At 46.7% G+C, this 21,078-nt stretch overlaps 1 protein-coding gene across 1 annotated transcript in view; it reads right to left on the bottom strand.

Moving 5' to 3' along the window:
* Positions 1–20,937, bottom strand: part of UNC119B (unc-119 lipid binding chaperone B) — a 24,556-nt gene extending 3,619 nt beyond the window's left edge. The window contains exons 1-4 of the mRNA XM_082274006.1: positions 20,581–20,937; positions 20,388–20,498; positions 15,378–15,486; positions 3,408–3,580 (exon numbers count right to left, since the gene is read on the bottom strand). Of these exons, the coding sequence (XP_082130132.1) occupies positions 3,408–3,580; positions 15,378–15,486; positions 20,388–20,498; positions 20,581–20,788 (601 nt within the window). The 5' untranslated portion in view covers positions 20,789–20,937. The remainder of the gene's footprint in view (positions 1–3,407; positions 3,581–15,377; positions 15,487–20,387; positions 20,499–20,580) is intronic.
* Positions 20,938–21,078: the final 141 nt, after the last annotated feature.

The following is a 21,078-nucleotide window of genomic DNA, read 5'->3' on the forward strand; positions in this document are numbered from 1 at the left end:
CAGTGGTTACAGCAGAAAAAGGTGAAGATTCTGGAGTGGCCATCACAGTCTTCTGAGCTTAACCACTTGACCTCCACAGGATTCCTCCCCCCCCCCCCACCTTATGACAGGCCATTTTTTGCAATATGGCACTGCATTATTTTAACTGACAATTGCGTGGGTATGTAATGCTGTACCTAAATAAAATGTTTTGTCCTTTTTTTTTTTTTTCTCTGCATTTTTTGTGCTATGAACAAATAGACATTTTTTCCCCTCTTTCTGCTATAGAACATATCCAATAAGAAAAAATGGGAAAAAAAAAAAAAAAATCAAAATGTCTTCATCAATTTAGGCCTATCTGTATTCTGCTACATATTTTTGGAAAAAAATATATCCCCATAAGTGTACATTGATTGTAGACGCTAAAACCTTTTGCGCAAACCAAACTATGGAATTTTTTATTCATTTATTTTTTTACTAGTAATGGTAACGATTAGCGACTTATAGCATAACTGCGGCGGACATAATGACACTTTTGGGGACCAGTGACAATAATACAGTTATTAGTGCTAAAAATATGCACGGTCACTGTACTGACACTGGCTGAGAAGGGTTTAACTGCATTGCCTAGCCAGTGTTTTACTAAACTGTGGAAGGTGCTTTTACTAGGGGAAGACATGGATCCTAGTCTCTACCTTGCAGAGACACAGGATCCATGCCTTCTCTCCTGTCAGAACAACAATCTGCCTTGTTTACATAGGCAGATTGGAGTTCTGTCTTTCTGGCCAATGCTTGGCGGGTGCCAGCGTACATAGAGTCTACATTACCCACTGCTTATAATGGTGAGCCACCAGAAGCTCAAAATCCCGTATATATACGCAATCCTTTGCACTGGTGCCATCCTGTAGCGGGAAAACGGGAAAACTGCTATAGGGCGGTCGTAAGTGATTAACATCATGAAGCCACTCTGGGGAGATCTCAAACATGCAGTTCATGCAAGATGACCAAAGACTTTGCATTATCTGGAGCCATTTTGCCAACAAGAATGGGCAGCTATACCACCTGCAAGAATTAGGGGATCTCAGAGACAACTATCACAAAAGACTGCACACTGTCATTGATGCTAAAGGGGGCAATACACATTATTGGGAACTAAGGGTATGCAGACTTTCAAACAGGTGTCATTTAATTTGCTTAGTTTACTTATTGCCATATTTTAATTTAGGATTGTGGCATCCTGTTCCAAACTACAGTTGAATATGAATCCCATAAGTAAAAGAAATGCGTTTTGCCTGCTTTTCTTCAAAAATGGTACACATATTACCAATTCTCCAAGGGCATGCAACTGTATATTGCAAAAAAGTTCTGTATATATTTATTTTTTAATTTTTGCCCAGACACACACTTAAAGCAGTAGTAAAGTCTGGAAACAAAAAACAAAAATATCACCTGCAAGTTATGGGCATAGTGTACTAGTATGCAGTGCATACTGGCACAATATAAAAGACTTAACTTCACCAGATCTTCCTTCTGGGTTTGTGGGCTCCGGCTGTTTGAGGGGCCGAGGTGCAATGACATCGCTCCCGTGCACTTACACATAAGTCACAGCCGAAGTGACTTCACTGGCTGCAGAAATAGTGAATATCTCTTACATGGTGCATGTTTAGGAGATATTCCTTGTACCTAAAAAGGTATGCCTTATTATAAGCTTACCAGTAAGTACAAGTCATAAGGCGGTGTTAAGTATTGCTTTAATGGAACTCACAACCGCCTGCATTCTGAGTGACAATGGCTCTGGTGGGACTTTACCTGGGAACCACCAGCTGTTACCGACACTAAGCCCAGGCCAGGAGCACACCTTGGACAGAGCACTGTAAACAAAATGCATCACACACAACATTTGTTACTGCGTTGAGGTGCCATTGCATCCTTGTATTGTAGCACACTGGAACACATGATGGTGTGGTGCATTGTGTTAAATTTTAATCACATTAGGGTGCATTGCCATAATAAAGCAAATGGCCCTAAAAATCAAACGTTACTTTTTTTAATGCAGCACACAGCAGGTTTGTTGTGGTGCTTTGTAGTATGGATTTGGACTGCTACTGTAATAGTACATTGAGGTGCCATTCAAAATTAATAGGACCACAACATGCAGAACAGTACATGCATTTTACTGTGCGTTAACGCGACACAAATGTAAATAGGCTCATAATATGGCATTCACAATTTACACACAATCATGTTAATTTTTGAGTGCATCACAGTGTATTGTATCAATAGCAGCAACTTTGTGAAAACTAGGTGTGGCCCTCTGGGCATGTTGGGGACCAGCATGTAAAGCCTTCTACGTTTACTAACTTGACCATCAATGGTTTGGATCAGTTGTCTCCAAACCACGCCCCTGAGCCAGATGCAGCTCTTTCCTTGCCTTTATCCAGCCCCTGAGGTGTTATTCCTGACACCAACAATGGGGCACTATTCCTTCCAATGACACCAACAATGGGACACTATTCCTTCCAATGACACCAATGATGGGACAATATTACTCCCACTAAAACCAACAATGGGGCACTATTCCTTCCAATGACACCAATGATGGGACAATATTCCTCCCACTGACACCAACAATGGGGCACTATTCCTTCCAATGACACCAATGATGGGACAAAATTCCTCCCACTGACACCAACAATGGGGCACTATTCCTTCCAATGACACAATATTCCTCCCACTGACACCAACAATGGGGCACTATTCCTTCCAATGACACCAATGATGGGACAAAATTCCTCCCACTGACACCAACAATGGGGCACTATTCCTTCCAATGACGGGACAATATTCCTCCCACTGACAACAATGGGGCACTATTCCTTCCAATGACACCAATGATGGGACAATATTCCTCCCACTGACACCAACAATGGGGCACTATTCCTTCCAATGACACCAATGATGGGACAATATTCCTCCCACTGACACCAACAATGGGGCACTATTCCTTCCAATGACACCAATGATGGAACAATATTACTCCCACTGACACCAATGATGGGACAATATTCCTCCATCTGACACCAACAATGGGGCACTATTCCTTCCAATGATGGGACAATATTCCTCCCACTGACACCAACAATGGGGCACTATTCCTTCCAATGACACCAATGATGGGACAATATTACTCCCACTAACACCAACAATGGGGCACTATTCCTTCCAATGACACCAATGATGGGACAATATTACTCCCACTGACACCAACTATATCTCCCTCAAATACCAAAGATCAGGCATTGTGTACTCCCACTGGGCACAGCCCGGCCCCCCTAAAGCCTGTAGGACAGTAGAGTCCCCTGGTTTAGATGCACAAATACACATAAATTGGTAACATTTCATTTTCACTACATATATATATTACTTACTTATATCTTCTGACAGTTGTGGGAATTCATACATGTGTTCACAAGTATTACAGCTATTTGGAATGCAAAATCCGAAGTCAAAGTCAAAAGTTTTAAGGATTCGATCACGGAAGAAATGTCTTTCAATCATTCGGAAACTATTCACAGGCTTTTCACCCACTGTGAACTCCACCCTAAAAAATGTAAAATAAACACATATTAAATAAAATAGAAGGGAGAAAAGCCATATCCTATGTTCTTCCACAATTCCTAGTCTTCCTTCTAGATGTAATTCTTTAAAGCCGATCTTCACTGTATCTGAGCACCATAAACCGAAAACACTATTTAATTCATTTTTAATATTCATAGCAAACTCCCCCACCCATCCATGTCTCTAGCATTTCTAGCTGTGGCCACCTGGAGAAGGGGAATATTATTCATGCAGCATTCACTTACTGGAATCCATCTTCCCTTAGCTCTAGCATGCTTGCAGGAGAGTGTGCTTAGCTGAGGAAACCTCTCCTCCTGAATACTCCTGGGATGTATGACATTTGGCTAGACAAGAAGCCAGGAAGTAACTGAAGAAATGTTAAAAAAGGATATACTTTTCTATCTATTTACTAATGCTACTAGCATGAGGATTAAAAATAATCAATGTTGACTGGGAAAGGGAAGTTCCAGTTTATTTAATATAGACTGGTAGTACAAACTCTTTATACGGGCATTGATTGCATCATTCTTTTTTAAGAATATACATTCCAGTTAGTGCCAGATTTTAAATAGAAGGGTGTGCCAGTTTCTTACACTTACTCAATAAGTTACATATAAACTTAGCAAACAATATAGTAAAAATAGCACTCCTACTAGAACAAAAGTTTCACATTAATTTATTTAATAAAGATTTCTAATTTCCAAGTGATAGTTCTTAAATACAGTAACCTCTTTGCATACAGCCTTCATGCTGACCTAAACCAAATATATTCTGGTTCAGTGAGGGCGAACCTTGGCACCCCAGATGTTTTGGAACTACATTTCCCATGATGCTCCACTATACTGCAGAGTGCATGAGTATCATAAGAAAAGTAGTTCCAAAACATCTGGGGTGCCAAGGTTCACCATCACTGTATGTTTGGTTACAATAGGTTACTACCTGTACTGCAACTGCTGGAAGAAGTGTTCTCACCCTTGGTCAAAAGTGTAAAGGACTGTAGAACTACTCCCTTTCCTGAAAGATAGGGGGTAGTATTCTGCAGTTGAGAGAGAACTACAGAGGCAAACATTTCAGAGCAGCACTGTCAAATCACTACAAGCCATAAAATGCTCATTTTTGTTACTTCTTCATTTATTAAACAGAGAAGATAACGGAATTTTTGTAAAATTTTACCTGTAAAATTCCTTTCTCTGAGTCCTCCGACAGTCGCCGCCTCTCCATATTCGTCACTATGGGGTTATTGACCTTTGCTCCGTAGGAGTAGCTAGGCAACAGAATATGTCAATATTAAAGCTTTTAGCATATCCCACCCCCAGGGGGTGGTCCCCTCAGTCAATACCCTCCTGCTTCCTGTATCCATACCTCAGTTTCAGTAGAATAGCAGTAGAGTACATAAACCCCAAAAGAGGGGCGGGGGCGGCGACTGTCGGAGGACTCAGAGAAAGGAATTTTACAGGTAAGATTTTACAAAAATTCAGTTTTCTCTTACGTCCTCCGACAGTCGCCGCCTCTCCATATTCGTCACTATGGGGACGTCCCAAAGCAGCGCATACATGAGGGGTGGGAAACGCAGCCGCGCCTAAGGCAACGCAGTACCCACAGCAGAAAAAAAGGAACCTTACCAAAGGAAGGAAACCAGCTGGGCAGCATGAAAAATAAACTTTGCTCAACAGGAGCAACAACCCAGGAAAAACAAATAACCCAGGGATAAAAACATCCCAAACAGCCAAGGGCCCAAAAATAAGGGACCCTAAGGCACTGCCGCACTAAGAACCTTGCGGCCAAAAGAAGCATCTGCCGATGCCTGAACATCCACTTTGTAGAACTTTGAGAAGGTGTGAACGGACGACCAAGTCGCCGCCTTACACACCTGGGCCACAGAAGCCCGATGATGACAGGCCCAAGACGTACTCAGAGATCTGGTAGAGTGCGCCTTCACAGGCATAGGGGGAACTTTTCCCTTCAAAACATATGCCTGTTCAATAGTCGGTCTGATCCATTTGGCAATGGTAGAAGCCGACGCCGCCAAGCCCTTCCGAGGTCCCTCTGGAAGGACAAATAGAGAATCCGTCTTGCGAAAGGATTTAGTCGATGACAGGTAAACCCTGATCGCCCGAACATCCAAGGAGTGTAAATCCACCTCCTTCGGATGTCTAGGCTTCGCGCAAAGTGAAGGCAAGACAATGTCCTCATTGAGATGAAATTCCGAGATCCTCTTCGGGAGAAAAGAAGGGTTAGGTCGCAAGACCACCTTATCCAAGTGAATCACCAAATACGGAGACCTGCAGGACAAGGCTGCCAGCTCCGACACTCTGCGAGCCGAAGTGATCGCCGCCAAAAAAGCAACCTTCTTGGACAACAGAGGCAACGAGATCTCCCTGATCTTTTCAAAGGGAGCATGTTGTAACACGGACAGAACGAGGTTCAAGTCCCATGGAGGCAAAGGCTCCCTCCTAGGAGGGACCAGGTGTCGCACCCCTTGAACAAAGGTGCTAACCAAAGAATTAGACGCCACAGGGCGTTGAAAGAACGGCCAGCGCAGAAATCTGACCCTTAATCGTGGCCAACGCCAAACGCTGGTCCACACCCGTTTGAAGGAAAGACAACACCCTAGACACCGAGTATGAGCGAGGGGAAAACCCCCTGGACTCACACCAGGCAAAATAGGCCTTCCAAGTACGGTAGTAAACCTTCCCCGAAGAAGTCTTTCTAGCGTTGATCAAAGTGTGAATGACCTCCGGGGAGAGACCCCTATCCCTCAGGACCTCGGTTTCAACAGCCAGGCCGTCAAAGCCAGCGACTGTAAAGCAGGATGGAATATCGGTCCTTGAGACAGAAGATCTTCTCGAAGAGGCAGACACCATGGAGCGTCGACCGCCAGATTCACAAGGTCTGCGTACCAAGACCGGCGAGGCCAGTCTGGCGCCACCAGAATCGCCATGAGCGGTTCCGAGGACAACCTCCGAAGGAACCTGGATAGTAGCTGAATCGGTGGGAATGCATACATCAGTCGATACTGATGCCACGGAGCCACTAACGCGTCCGACGCGTCTGCCCGAGGATCGCGCGTCCTTGCCACGAACCCTCCCACCTTGTTGTTCAGACGAGACGCGAACAGGTCCACATCTGGAAGACCCCACTTCGCGCACAACATCTGGAAGACATCCGGGTGGAGTGACCATTCCCCCTGGTCCAGGGTCTGGCGACTCAGATAATCCGCCTGCCAGTTCTCCACCCCCGGAATGTGAACTGCCGTGATCGCCGGGACGTGCGTCTCGGCCCAAGACAGAATGTCGGCCACCTCCCGAGCCGCTCGGGCACTCCTGGTGCCCCCTTGGTGGGGGATGTAGGCCACCGCTGTGGCATTGTCCGTCTGCACCCGAACCGGACGGCCCTGAAGCCTGTCCGTCCAACGTCGAAGGCAGAGATTTATCGCCCGCAATTCCAGAATGTTGATCGGAAGGGAGGATTCCCCCTCCGACCAAGTACCCTGGGTGGACAGAACGCCCAGAACACCACCCCAGCCTGACAGGCTGGCATCCGTGGTGATCACCGTCCACGAAAGAGGGCGAAAAGACTTGCCCCCCGACACCGCCGGGGACTGCAGCCACCACAGAAGATCCCTTCTGGTGCGAGGACTCAACGAGATCTGAAGATCCAGAGATTGCGGTCGCCCGTCCCACCTGGACAGGATCTCCGCTTGGAGACCCCTCGTGTGAAACTGGGCGAAGGGAATCGCCTCGAAAGCCGAGACCATCAATCCCAGACACCTCATGCCCGTCCGGAGGGACGAGCACGGAACGTCCCTGAGGGACCTGACTTCTTCCTGAAGCGTCCTGAGCTTGTCTTTCCCGGCAGGAAGACCTTCGCCTGAACAGAGTCCAGGATCATTCCCAGGTAGGGAAGACGAACCGACGGGCACAGCGTCGATTTTGGAAAGTTTATCGTCCAACCAAACTCCTGTAGAGTTTGCATCGTGACGGACAGGTCTTTCACCAGACCCTGACTGGTCGCAGACCAAACCAGAATGTCGTCCAGTTACCCCAGGACCGAGATGCCCTGGGCTCTCAAAGCCAGAACAGGTGCAAGCACCTTGGTGAAGACCCGCGGAGCCGAAGCGAGACCAAAAGGCAGCGCCACGAATTGGTAATGATCCTCCGCAATGGCGAATCGAAGGTACCTCTGGTGACCCTCAAAAATGGGGATGTGAAGGTACGCATCCTTCAAATCGATGGATGCCATGAATTCTCCCGGAACTAGAGCAGCCACCACCGAGCGCAGGGATTCCATGCGGAACTTGCGAACCCGCACAAAGCGGTTCAGAGCTTTTAAGTCCAGAATCGGACGTACCTTGCCCTCCTTTCTGGGCACGGTGAACAGATTTGAATAAAACCCCCGAAATCTGTCCCGATGAGGCACCGGAACCACCACTCCCTGAGCCCGCAGGTCCCGCACACGCTCCGGAGACAGTTGAAGATTTGAGGGAAAAAATCTGCTCGCCGGCCGAGAGAGAAACTCGATCTTGTAACCGGACCAAACGATCTCCTGAACCCTCCTGTCCCGAACGCGGGCCAGCCAGGGTTGAAGAAAACAGAGCAAACGTCCCCCCACCCCAGAACTGGGTGAGGGCGCCCCTTCAGGCCGCATTGTTATGGGCAGCGGACCCGGACTGGCCGGACTTCTGCTTACCTGTCCACGGCTTCTTTTGGGAGCCTTGACCTTTGAAGGGTTTGCCCTTATAGTGCGACCGAAAGGCACGAAAGGACCCCTGAGAGGGTCTAAACGAAGCATGCTTCTTACCTTGAGCAACCTTAGCCTTGTGAGACTGGGGCAAGAGCGTGCTCTTACCCCCAGTGATCCCCTTTATCAGCGTATCCAAGGAGTCGCCAAAAAGGCGAGATCCCGTATAGGGTAGATTAGCTAAAGTTTTGCGAGAAGATTGGTCCACAGACCAACATTTCAGCAAAATCAAGCGGCGTGTCAACACCGCCACGCTGTGCACACGTGCAGCCAAAGGGACTATATCTAAGTCCGCATCACACAAATACATGACACCCTGATGAATTTGATCCACCATAGCCAACGTTGTCGGCGGGGCAGAATCAGCCACCAGGACGCGCCTGAGCACCTGCGTCCAATCCGCGACAGCCTGAGCTGCCATAAGGGAAGCAAAAATAGCTTGTAGCATGGAACCGGTAACCGAGTAAGTATGGCGGGCAAGAGACTCCAGTCTCCTGTCCGTGGGATCCCGGAACACCGGGGTATCCTCCGCCGGAATCGCAGTAGATTTATTCAAAACTGCCACCGCGTGATCCACCGGAGGCGGCACACACCAACGTTCATCAGTGGCGGGTGTGAAGGGATAACGCAGCTTGAACCTACTTGGCACAGCAAAAGGCTTCTTTATATTGCGCCATTGTTCACTAACAGCGCGCTGAAAATCCTCAGTGCAAGGAAAAACCTGCGATGATTTGCGTCTCCGCTGCGTCCCATAAGAGGCCAGGACGGCAGGAGGACATGGTTCATCCTGCAAATGCAGTGTTTGTTTGATAGAAGCAACCAATTCATCCATGATTGCAAGCTCTTCAGACGAGCCAGGGGGGAATCATCAACCCCTTCAACCTCTGCCTCCCCTTCCGACCCTACAAGGTCCAGGGACGAACGGGACCCCGATAAGGGGACCCCAGCCATAGCAGCCCCATCACCATCGCCCTCTGAATCAGAGGAAATTGAAACTCTGGGCCGTTTTGTGGATTGAGCAGCCACAAGCATCTGCACCTGAGCAGCTAGGTTAGCCACAATGGTAGCCAAATCGCCCCCCTCGGGGGAAGCAGCAGACCCTTGGCCCCCCACTAAAGTGGGAGGAAATTTGCTTTCCTGAGAATCCATGCCCCAAAAGTTTGCAGGAAAAAAAGGGGTACTGCCCCTTTAAGAGCGCGGCGAGCGCAGCCCACCGCACACACAAAGCACACACCGACCCCCACAGGGAGAAGTACAAAACTCAGGCAAGGAATACAGGAATAAGGAAGGTAAACTTGGAGAGATCACTCAGGCTGCTGCATCGATCGCTGTTCTCAGGGCAAAGGAAGTGATGCAATACAGACCGCTCCTATAAAGCCTATGGAAGGCTCCACAAACATGGCCGCCGGTGGGGGACTGCAAAGGCAGAGCATGCAGCGCTGACATGTGGCCTGAGCGATCGCCGCCAAAATGGCGGCGCTTGGCGCCAAAAACGCCGCTCTCCTCATACAGTAATGGCCATCATACGCCTGCAGTAATAATAAAAAAATGGCGGACCGCAGCAGCGGCCGCCGCATGTATGCACAAACATGTCTCACATCATGCCCCACAGCATACAGCATGTCACACAGAAAAACACACAGCCTGTAACACAGAACAGTGCAGGATAGCCCCCCTCCTTGCAGCCCACAGAAGGCAGCAAACCAGACAGGGAGCCCAATAGTGTGTACAGAAATGCAGGGTTACACAGTCCCAGACTGACACCCACTAAACAGACAGGTCCCCACACAGAGTACACTTACCTTCTGAATGGCGTGGGGAGCCCGCACAAGCGATCAAGCCGCTGCACAGAGGACAGGGAGAGTCGCAGCCAGGACGCAGTAGAACTGCGGTGAGAAACCGCATGGCGTCCAGTGAGGTAGCCACCTCACCGCAGCATCCCTGCAGCGAACAGGGATGGGTCGTTCACACATCCCAGGAAAAAACCTGACTGAACGCTCGATGGCAGGCTGGGAAGCCACTGGCCCACAACCTGCGACCAGGGGGGCCAGCCCGAGACCCAGCCCGCACGATCCTCTTCATCAGAAGAACTAACTAATGCTGAAAAAATTAACAGCTAAGTAAAGAGAGAGAAAAACACTCAAATAAAATCAAAAAGAAGATAAAGGCTGAGACAAAAAGCCCCAGCACAGAAACAGCCTGCTACTCCTGACAGCTAGACAATGAAACTGAGGTATGGATACAGGAAGCAGGAGGGTATTGACTGAGGGGACCACCGCCTGGGGGTGGGATATGCTCCATGTACACGGGACGCTGGAAATGGCCGTTTAGGAGCAGTTGGGCGTTTTTTTCAGAAGCCCCTGAACCCATCTACATTTTATCTTATCTGTCCATGTACACCAGGTCGTTTACAGTCATTTGCAGGCAGTTGTGTTCAGGGACTGTTTTTGAACGCAATTATTTGCGTTCGAACGTGTGTTTCCCGGCGTTTCAAACGTACAAACGCGTCCAAACGCGATGACCCGCGTTTAGCGTTCGCGTTTTTCCATTTTAAAGGGGAATAATTTTTTTGACCTCTAGGAACGCTTCTAAACGCAAACGCCCGCAAACGCCGCTGAACGCCCGCTAAACTCGGGTACAAACGCGACTGAACGGACGTTTCAAACGTCCTAAAAATTCCAGCATTCAAAGGGACTTTTAACAACGTCCCGTGTACATGGAGCCTAAAAGCTTTAATATTGACATATTCTGTTGCCTAGCTACTCCTACGGAGCAAAGGTCAATAACCCCATAGTGACGAATATGGACAGGCGGCGACTGTTGGAGGACGTAAGAGAAAAAAAGTATTTTAATAATATATACCTAACCGATCAAAATGGAGCAAATAGAAGATAGTGGTCAGGATTACCTTACACTTAAGATTTAACACTGTAATTAAATAAAGCTGTTTTTTTCAATATCTACCCTCATCACATAATTACCATCAACCAAAAAGGAAGAACAACCTTTACTATTTAGATTGATGCGAGTTACACTGTAGGTGATGCACTGAACCAGTAAGCAAAAATGTGTATGATAACACAATGAAAAATCTTTGCGCAATGGCTTAAACAAGAGAAAACGCTGACATTGAGTGAAGGTTTAAAGGGTTTGGAAACCCTTTTTTCATTTAAAATAAAAATAACAAACATGCCTATACTTACTTGCTCTATGCAATCATTTTGCACAGAGCATACCCAAATCCTCTTCTTCTGGTGGCTGCCCGCGCTCCAAGCTACTCCTCTTCATCGGGTGCCCCCATGGAAAGCTGCTTTCCCTGGGGGCAACCATGCAGGCTCACTCCTGAGTAGGGCTGCAACTAACGATTAATTTGTCTGTCGACTAATCTATCGATTATTTTTACGATTAGTCGACTAATCTAACGATTATTTATATTTTATTTTTTTTGCTTAATTGAGTGTTTTTTTGATTAGCTAATTAATCCTGTAATTAATACAGACCCCTCTCAGTAAGCCCCCTCCCAGTACAGACCCCACAGTAAGCCCTCCCACCTAGTACAGACCACTTAGTAAGCCCCCCTCCCAGTGCAGACCCCTCAGTAAGCCCTTCCACCTAGTACAGACCACTTAGTAAGCCCCCCTCCCAGTGCAGACCCCTCAGTAAGCCCTTCCACCTAGTACAGACCACTTAGTAAGCCCCCCTCCCAGTGCAGACCCCTCAGTAAGCCCTTCCACCTAGTACAAACCCCTTAGTAAAGCCCCCCTCCCAGTGCAGACCCCTCAGTAAGCCCTCCCACCTAGTACAGACTGTACTAGGAGGGAGGGCGTACTGAGGGGTCTACACTGGGAGGGGGGGCTTACTAAGGGGTCTGTACTAGGTGGGAGGGCTTACTGAGGGGTCTGTACTGGGAGGGGGGCTTACTAAGTGGTCTGTACAGTACAGACCACTTAGTAAGCCCCCCCCAGTACAGACCCCCCAGTAAGCCCTTCCACCTAGTACAGGCCATTACAAGCCGCCACAGTACAGTACAAGCCGGTGTAGTGCCGCACATGTGACATCTCTTAAGTAGCTGGGTGATCGGGGAGGATGGCGTTACGGCAGAAGCTGTGGCGGAGTACAGGGGTGCTGGAGACGGTCAGCGCTCACCTCTTGTCTCAGACATCGGTGTGGACGGAGCCCGGCGGGGGAATTTCAAGCGGCGCGGCGGCCGGCCAGGGGGCGTGTGACGTCACGAGTTGACGCGCCGACGCTTTTCACGCACGTCGACAATTTTTTGTAGTCGACATAGTCAGCAGCGGGAGCCAATGGCATCAGCACACATAGGACACCCAACATTTGATGCGATTTATTCTTCTAAGACAAAAACACAGCTTTGCACACTGGTACTAAATAGTATTCCACCGTTTCTCTTCTCCCTCTATTTCACATCCTCATTCAGCCATTGTGACCCCAGTGCTGACGGGGAGGGGCAACCAAGGATCCTCAGGGCACGATGTCCTCCTGATCAACCCAAGACATCTGTTGCTAGAATGCCAGCACAGTGCCCATGGTTGTGATGCTTGTGGAAAAAAAAATAAAAAATGCAGGCTTGAACCAACTGCTGAATTGGTGACAGTTTTTGGTAATTTGAGGCAACTCTTAGACAATTTCCAAGCCCCCTGAAAAACCCATTAAGAGACCCTGGTTCTTATGTAGAGCTCCTTAACTAAGTTTAAGCGCCACTTTTCATTTACCCTTAAGCTGAATACACACTATACAACTTTTGTTGGTAGATTTTCTTTAGATTTACCTTTAACTATGTAGTGCAAGGGCCTGCTTGATTGCATACAAATTGAAAATGTTTAGGTGTGACCTCATATTCTATGGTTTTGGTAAGTCTAAAGGAAAAAATCTAAAGAAAATTGTATAGTGTGTATCCAGCTTTATTCTGATTCTCCAGGGCCTGCACCCAAGTTACCACTACATGATAAGGCTTACCTATAGGTACTGTAAATATCTCCTAAACATGCACCGTTTAGGAGATATTTACCTTACATGCAGCCAGTGACATCACTGGCGCATGTGCTCTGAAGGAACGGCCGCTGGTCCAGTTTCTTCAAAAGCCGTCCCTTGACTGTCGGTCACCCCGGCTCCGGCCAATCAGATGGCCGGATGCCGCGATCCCGGAAGACGGGCGACTGGACATGTCGCCCGTCATAGAGGAGAGCGGACGGCACGGCGGGGGCTCGTTCTAAGGTAAGTATTTCATAATGAGCTAGTATGCGATGCATACTAGCTCATTATGGGTTTCTCTTTCAGCTTGTAAAAAAAAAAAAAAATAATAATAATTTGACTGAGTTTACAACCTCTTTAAGAACCAGGCCTATTTCTAACACTTGTTGTTTACAAGTTAAAATCAGTCTTTTTTGCTAGAAAATTACTTAGAACCCCCAAACATTATATAAATATTTTAGCAGAGTCTCTAGAGAATAAAATGGAGATTGTTGCAATACTTTGTGTCACATCGTATTTGCGCAGTGGTCTTACAAATGCAATTTTATGGGGAAAAAATACACTTTTTTAAAATTAAAAAATAAGAAAACAGTAAAGTTAGCCCAATTTTTTTTCTAGAGCGTGAAAGAGTAAGTAGATACCCAACAGGTCATGCTTCAAAATTGCACACGCTCGGGAAATGGCGACAAAAACATTGGTACTTAAAAATCTCCATAGGCGATGCTTTAACAATTTCTACAGGTTACCAGTTTAGAGTTACAGAGGAGGTCTAGCGTTAGAATTGTTGTTCTCGCTATAACGACCGTGGCAATACCTCACATGTGTGGTTTGAACATATGTGGGCGCGACTTGCATATGCGTTCGCTTCTGCATGCAAGCTCTGAGGGACTGGGCACTTTACATTTTTTTATTTTACCTTTTATTTTTACACTGTCACTGTAAACATCCCTTATAATAGAAATAACCAGGACAGGTCCTCTTTAATGTGAGATCTGGGGTCAAAAAGACCTCAGATCTCACATCTACACTTAAAGAGGAAGTAAACCCTCCTCTACAACTTGTACCTATAGGTAAGCCTATGATAAGGCCTACCTATAGGTACTGTAAATATCTCCTAAACATGTACCGTTTAGGAGATATTTACCTTACATGCAGCCAGTGACGTCACTGGCGCATGCGCTCTGAAGGAACGGCGGCTCGTGCCGTTCCTTCAGAGTCCCGTGCCGTGACTGTCGGCTCGCACGCGGGAGTGACGTCACCGCGACTCCGGCCAATCAGATGGCCGGATGCCGCAATCCCGGAAGACGGGCGACTGGACATGTCACCCGTCATAGAGGTGAGTTAGCGGCACGGCGGGGGCTCGTTCTAAGGTAAGTATTGCATAATGAGCTAGTATGCGATGCATACTAGCTCATTATGTCTTTCTCTTGCAGGGTGAAAAAAAAAAAAAACCTCTTTAAAAGCAGAATAAATAAAAAATAATTTTTTAAGCAAGAAAAACAAACAAAAAATGGGCCCTTTAAGGCCGTTGAGAGGAAGAGACATGATGTCGCTCCAGTCCTCCAAGGTCATAGAGTTGAGTGGGGGCCATCTTCGCCTCACTCAACTTCCTGCTTGGGACACAGAAGGACTGAATCGTTTTTCTAGCTACCGACGGCTCCAGTTAGGTGGAAAACGACTGGGAAGCAGCGGGAGGGGGGTGGGCACCTCTCCCGTCGCCCATAATAGTGATCCTGCGGGGAATCCACCACTGGGACCACTCTGAAAGAAAACCGCCAGCCGTGTAGAAAAATACCGGGGTTAAGGCAGGTAGCTGCTGCCATAACACCGGTATTTAATGTCAAAGTAGCGACGTAAATACGCAGCGGGCGGTCCAGAAGTGATTATTCCATACTACACTGGAAAGACTGCCATTAATAACAGCTATTCAGTTTCATTATTTCCTAGTCAATGCTACCTGTTATTTGCTGAACAGTCTGCAGAGGCGTCACTAAGCAGCAAATCAAATTATACGCCGATACTTGCAGTGAATCTATAAAAGTACTTACGTGGCACCAACCTTGCGAAGCCTTAGAAATGCAGGTGTGAACTGATAACGTACAAATCGGCCAGCACTGCTATCTAGCTGCCCAGATTCTGGTTCTTCCTCATCAGGTTCTGTTAAAAAATAAAAAAAACAGTGGTGGACATTGCACTGCTATAGATCGTTGGACATCACTGCCCTTTCTCCCGCTATATTATTAAATTGCTTTGTGCATTACTAGGAATGGTAACAGTCAGGATTTGGGCATTATTTTCTAATGTTTGAAGGGCATGTCAAATGCAAACCTGCAGATGCCCATTTACTTCAATGGCGTAGTGTGAAGGTGAATTAGTTGGCCAATTATGGTTTCGATTAATCGGATAATAACCTTAAAGTTTGTAAAGTTTAAAAAAAAAAAAAAGGCAATTTATTCTTAAATATCTATATGCAGTGTTAAATATAAATACCCAACTATATGGTTATAAGAGATAAACTGTATATACTATTAGAGGTTGAATCAGGATCCAAGATCAGACTCAGAGATGACATTTTTTATTAAAAAATTTGTCGATTTTTAGGCAGAGCTGTAATCTATTATGTATGGCAGCCTCTCTGGTCATAGGCAGGTGGCTTGATAAAAGCTCCCTGCACCTGCTGTCACTTATGCTGGCCATACAAAAATAATGTCTTCCTTCAAAAAAAAAAAAAACATTAATAAAAAAAAATTTCATTTTAAGAACGTTTATTCGATTTTCTAATCGTTAGTGGGGTAAAAAAAAAAAAAAAAAAAATCAACGTTTGTTTTTGACCACAGTGATGGAAGAATGCGAAGAAGCAGAATAGAAAACTTCTTGGTCAAGGAATTTTCAGACTGTATGTGGTTTTCGTTCAGAAATTACATTCATTTTAAAACTAAATCTTAACCACTGCATTACTTTAACTGACAATTGCGTGGTTGTGCAACAATGTACCAAAAATAAAATGGATGTCTTTTTCTCAAAAATAGAGCTTTATTTTGGTGGTATTTGATCACCTCTGCGATTTTTATTTTTTTGCGCTATAAACAAAAAAAAGAGCAACAATTCTGAAAAAACAAATGTTTATTTTTTACTTTCTGCTATAAAACATTACCAGGAAAAAAAATTCTAAAAATATAATTTTTTCATGATTTTAGGCCAATAAGTATTCTGCCGCATATTTTTGCTAAAAAAAAAAAAAAAAAAAAAAAAAAAAATCACAATAAGTGTATATTGATTGGTTTGCGCAAAAGTTATCGAGTCTACAAAGCATGGAATTTTTTATTTATTTAGGAAAGATGTGTCTTTTTTTTTTTTTTTTTTTTACTAGTAATGGGGTGATCAGCGATTTTTAGCAGGACTGACATTGTGGCCTACAGATCGGACACTTAACTGACACTTTTGGGGGGACCAGTGACATTACTGCAGTAATCAGTGCTAAAAAATATGCACTGTTACTGTACTAATGACACTATCAGGGAAGGGGTTAACACCAGAGGCACTCAAAGGGTTAAATGTGTCCCTAGGGGGTGCTTTCTAACTGTGCGGGGGATGGGCTTGCTGGATTAACACAGAGACCTGTGTTCCTAAATAGGAGGAACACAGGATCCCTGTATTCATCACTGACAGAACAGTGGTCTGCCGTGTTTACATTGGCAAACCGCCGTTCTGTCTCCATGGGGAGCGATCGGGGGTGACCATCGGACATCGCATCCGCTGGACCCGCTGACTGGCTCCCACTGTGGCCAATCGGCACGCGCCCCCACTAGCTGTCTCATGAAGCGACGTAACAGGTACAGAGTGGGACAGAGCCGACCTGCCGCAGTAAAAGTACAGCGGCTGGTCAGCAATTGTTTAAAAGCAAGTGAAATTTTCAAACGACATTCTTTCATTCAGCGAATATACAAAGATTTTTCGTATGACAATACATGTATGGGCCAGCATAAGACTCAGTTCACACCTATGCAGTTTGCTTTTGATCCGTTACTGCAGTGCATTTTTCTGTGCATTTTTGCCCACACGATTTTGCTGCGATTTGCATTTTTTTTGGCAATCTTGTTGTTGGGCAGAAATAAAAAATGCAAATCGCAGCAAAAATGCACGACATGTTTTTCTGCAGTTTCTCCATTAAAGTCTATTAACCACTTAAGCCCCGGGAGATTTTACCCCCTTCCTGACCAGGGGGTATTTTGCGATTCGGCACTGCGTGACTTTAACGGACAATTGCGCGGTCATGCAACGCTGTACCTAAACGAATTTGACGTCCTTTTTTCCCGCAAACAGAGCTTTCTTTTGGTGGTATTTGATCACCTGTGCGATTTTTTGATCATGCGCTATAGTCAAAAAAAGAGCGTCAATTTTGCAAAAATAACAATATTTTTCACATTTTATTATATGAAATTCCCCCCCAAAAAAATGTAAAAATTAAAATGTTTTAACATTTTAGGCCCATTTGTTTTATGCTATATATTTTTGGTAAAAAAAAAAAAAAAAAACACAAAAAGCGTATCTTGATCGGTTTGCGCAAAAGTTATTGCGTTTACTAACTAAGGGAAAGATTTGTCATTTTTGTTGTTTTTTTTTTTAACGCGTAATGGTGGCGATCTGCGATTTTTTTTGCGGGACTGCGACATTGCGGCGGACAGATCGGACCCTTGACTGACATTTTTGACACTTTTGGGGGTACCAGTGACATTACTACAGTATGCTATACATATGCACTGTTACTGTAAAATGACACTGGTAGTGAAGGGGTTAACTGTTTTTGAGAGGGAGAGGCTGTGTGTGTCCCTAGGGGCGTGATTCTTATGTGATTGGCTGTGGCTTGAGGTGTAGAACAATGATCAATGGTCCTACATAGTAGAACTGTATGATCACTGTCTCTACACAGGGGAGAATGACAGGTGGCTTGTTTACATCAGCTGCCTGCCTTTCTCCCGCTGTCACGGACATCGGGTCCGCCGGGCACACGCGCAGGGGGGTCCGTGACCGAGCGGGAGCGGGCCTCCGGTGGCACGCGCTTGCTCCCCAGAGCCTCACAGGCTAGTGACGTACCCATACGTCACTTTGCCTGTGAGGGGCTGACTGCCGCAGTATATGTACTTGCGGCGGTCGGCAAGTGGTTAAATAAAAAAAAAAAAAAAAGCACTATTTGGCGTTGAAAAAAGTATCTTTCCAAATACGCAGTGGTTGAAAAAAGCATAGATGTGAACGTGTCCCATAGGAAACTATGTTAATTTAACTGCAGTGCGTTTTTGCAAAAAGCACCAAAAAAATGCATAGATGTGAACCGGGCCTAAGTGAAAGTAATGAAATATAATATTCTATATATATATATATATATATATATATATATATATATATATATAGGCATTTTAACTAGGGGTCAGATATGAAGCTATATGAAGGGTGGAAGGGAGATTCAAATCTTTTACATTAGAGTAGTACTAAAAGTTGAGACTTTTCATTTTCATGGATAGGATCATTTTAAATATAAATATACAATACTGGTAAAAGTTTACTTTGAATGTAGTTGTAATGCCTCATATTACCCCCAGTCTATCAGCCTCCACCTTCTCGGGGTTAAGATGCTGATCTTCCCTGCACACAGTCTGTAAAGTGATTTTTTTTTTAACCACTTCCCGCCAGCCCTATAGGTGATTGATGGCAGGAAAGTGGTTGCATTATCCTGACCGGATGTCATAAGACGGCAGCAGGATAATGCGCTCTGCGCGCCGATCAGTGATGCGGTGTGTCACTCTGACGTAGGCTCTTTACCATGTGACCAGCTGTGTCCAATCACAGCTGGTCACACAGTACACAGGAAGAGCCGTTGATCGGCTTTCCTTAGTTCGTGCCTGACCGGCAAGGGTATAGGAGAGCCGATCTGCGGCTCTCCTGACGGGGGAGGGGGGTCTGCACTGGTAATCAGATCATCGGGGGGTGCCACTAGAACCTACCCATGACCCCAGGGATGGCAATCAGGCCTCCTGCCCCGTGTCCCCAGTCTCTGACCACCGCCTCCTGCCCCGTGTCCCCAGTCTCTGACCACCGCCTCCTGCCCCGTGTCCCCAGTCTCTGACCACCGCCTCCTGCCCCGTGTCCCCAGTCTCTGACCACCGCCTCCTGCCCCGTGTCCCCAGTCTCTGACCACCGCCTCCTGCCCCGTGTCCCCAGTCTCTGACCACCGCCTCCTGCCCCGTGTCCCCAGTCTCTGACCACCTCCTCCTGCCCCGTGTCCCCAGTCTCTGACCACCTCCTCCTGCCCCGTGTCCCCAGTCTCTGACCACCTCCTCCTGCCCCGTGTCCCCAGTCTCTGACCACCGCCTCCTGCCCCGTGTCCCCAGTCTCTGACCACCTCCTGCACCGTGTCTCCAGTCTCTGACCACCTCCTGCACCGTGTCCCCAGTCTGAGCCCTGTGCGGTGCACCTGAGAGGAGGTCAGTGACAGCGTTGCCAGGCTAGTCTGATGAGGGGGGGGGGGTGTCACTGATTTAAGAGGGGAGTAAATACAATAATGTAAGGGGGCACTGATATAAAGGTCACCCCTATATTAGTAAACCCCCCTTACATTAGTGAATTTACGTCTCTGGTCACCAGATTGCCTCCCACATAAGAGTTGCTAGCGTTCTCCTTTACATCAGAGTCTGCAGGATTCCCCCTTACAGTGCAAGGGGGAACTCTGCGGACCCTGATGCAAGTAGGAACTTTTTGCGGTTTGCAAATGTTGGTGTCCGGTCAGTAAATTTCACTTCAGAGGGTTGGCAACACTGTTGGTCACCAAGTGGTTAAATTGCAGGGATTTCCTCTCACTTCCTGTTTGGGCTATGGGACAGGAAGTGAAGGGAAATTTCCCTAATGCGACAGATTGCAAAGCAAAAAATAAATAAAAATAACTCACAGGGGGTTATAACCCTCCCTTACTGCATCCACACTGGAAAAAACAAATCTTTGTCTCTAGTTTAAGTATGAAGGAGGCCTAACCCTGCTCCAGGAAAGGTGCCCTCCATGCCAGGTACCTGAGCAGGGCTTGGAGATCTCAAAGAGCACAGTGCCAGTCTCCAGATCCCGGATCTTGAAGCGAGTGAAGTCAATGCCGAATAGATTATCCTCAGGTCTGCACAGATAATCTGATGAGACATAAGAGAAGTCACGTTAATGACACACTAGGCCTAGTACAGGCCGGTGACAGGTGTACAGCCAGTAACTCACTCTCTGTGACCCGGCTCAGGCCTAGGACATGCTCCGGTCTCAGCTCCTTCAGGCCTAACAGCTCCTGCTCGGTGACCGCGGGCACTCCCCGGAGCTCCCCATCGCCGTCCTCCCTCCCGTGCACGCGCCGAGCCTTCAGCCGGTTGATCACCCCGCCCCCTGCCTTCTTACGCTCTTCCTTCGCTGCTTCTCGGTTCGACCCGCTCATTTCTACAACAAGATGGCGGCTGCCACCTCTGCTAATAGCGTAACTATGGAGAGTGGGAGGGGCCAGCCGCTGCCTAGCAACATAATGAGCGTAGAGTAGGCAGAGCGGGGGCGTGTCTAGTCAAAGGCAATTGGCCAATAAGAGTACAGAACCAGGGCTATAGGGGGACGCTGACGCGTTTCTTGTGCGTTATTGGACGCGGTTTTGTTGTGGCTTATGGGCAGCAGGAGCGTATGTGACATCATATTTCCGCGTCAGTGCAGCTGCTTCCTGTTTTTTTTTTGTGTGGC

Source organism: Pelophylax lessonae (genome assembly GCF_965119305.1).
Source record: "Pelophylax lessonae genome assembly, chromosome: 1".
Taxonomy (NCBI): domain Eukaryota; kingdom Metazoa; phylum Chordata; class Amphibia; order Anura; family Ranidae; genus Pelophylax; species Pelophylax lessonae.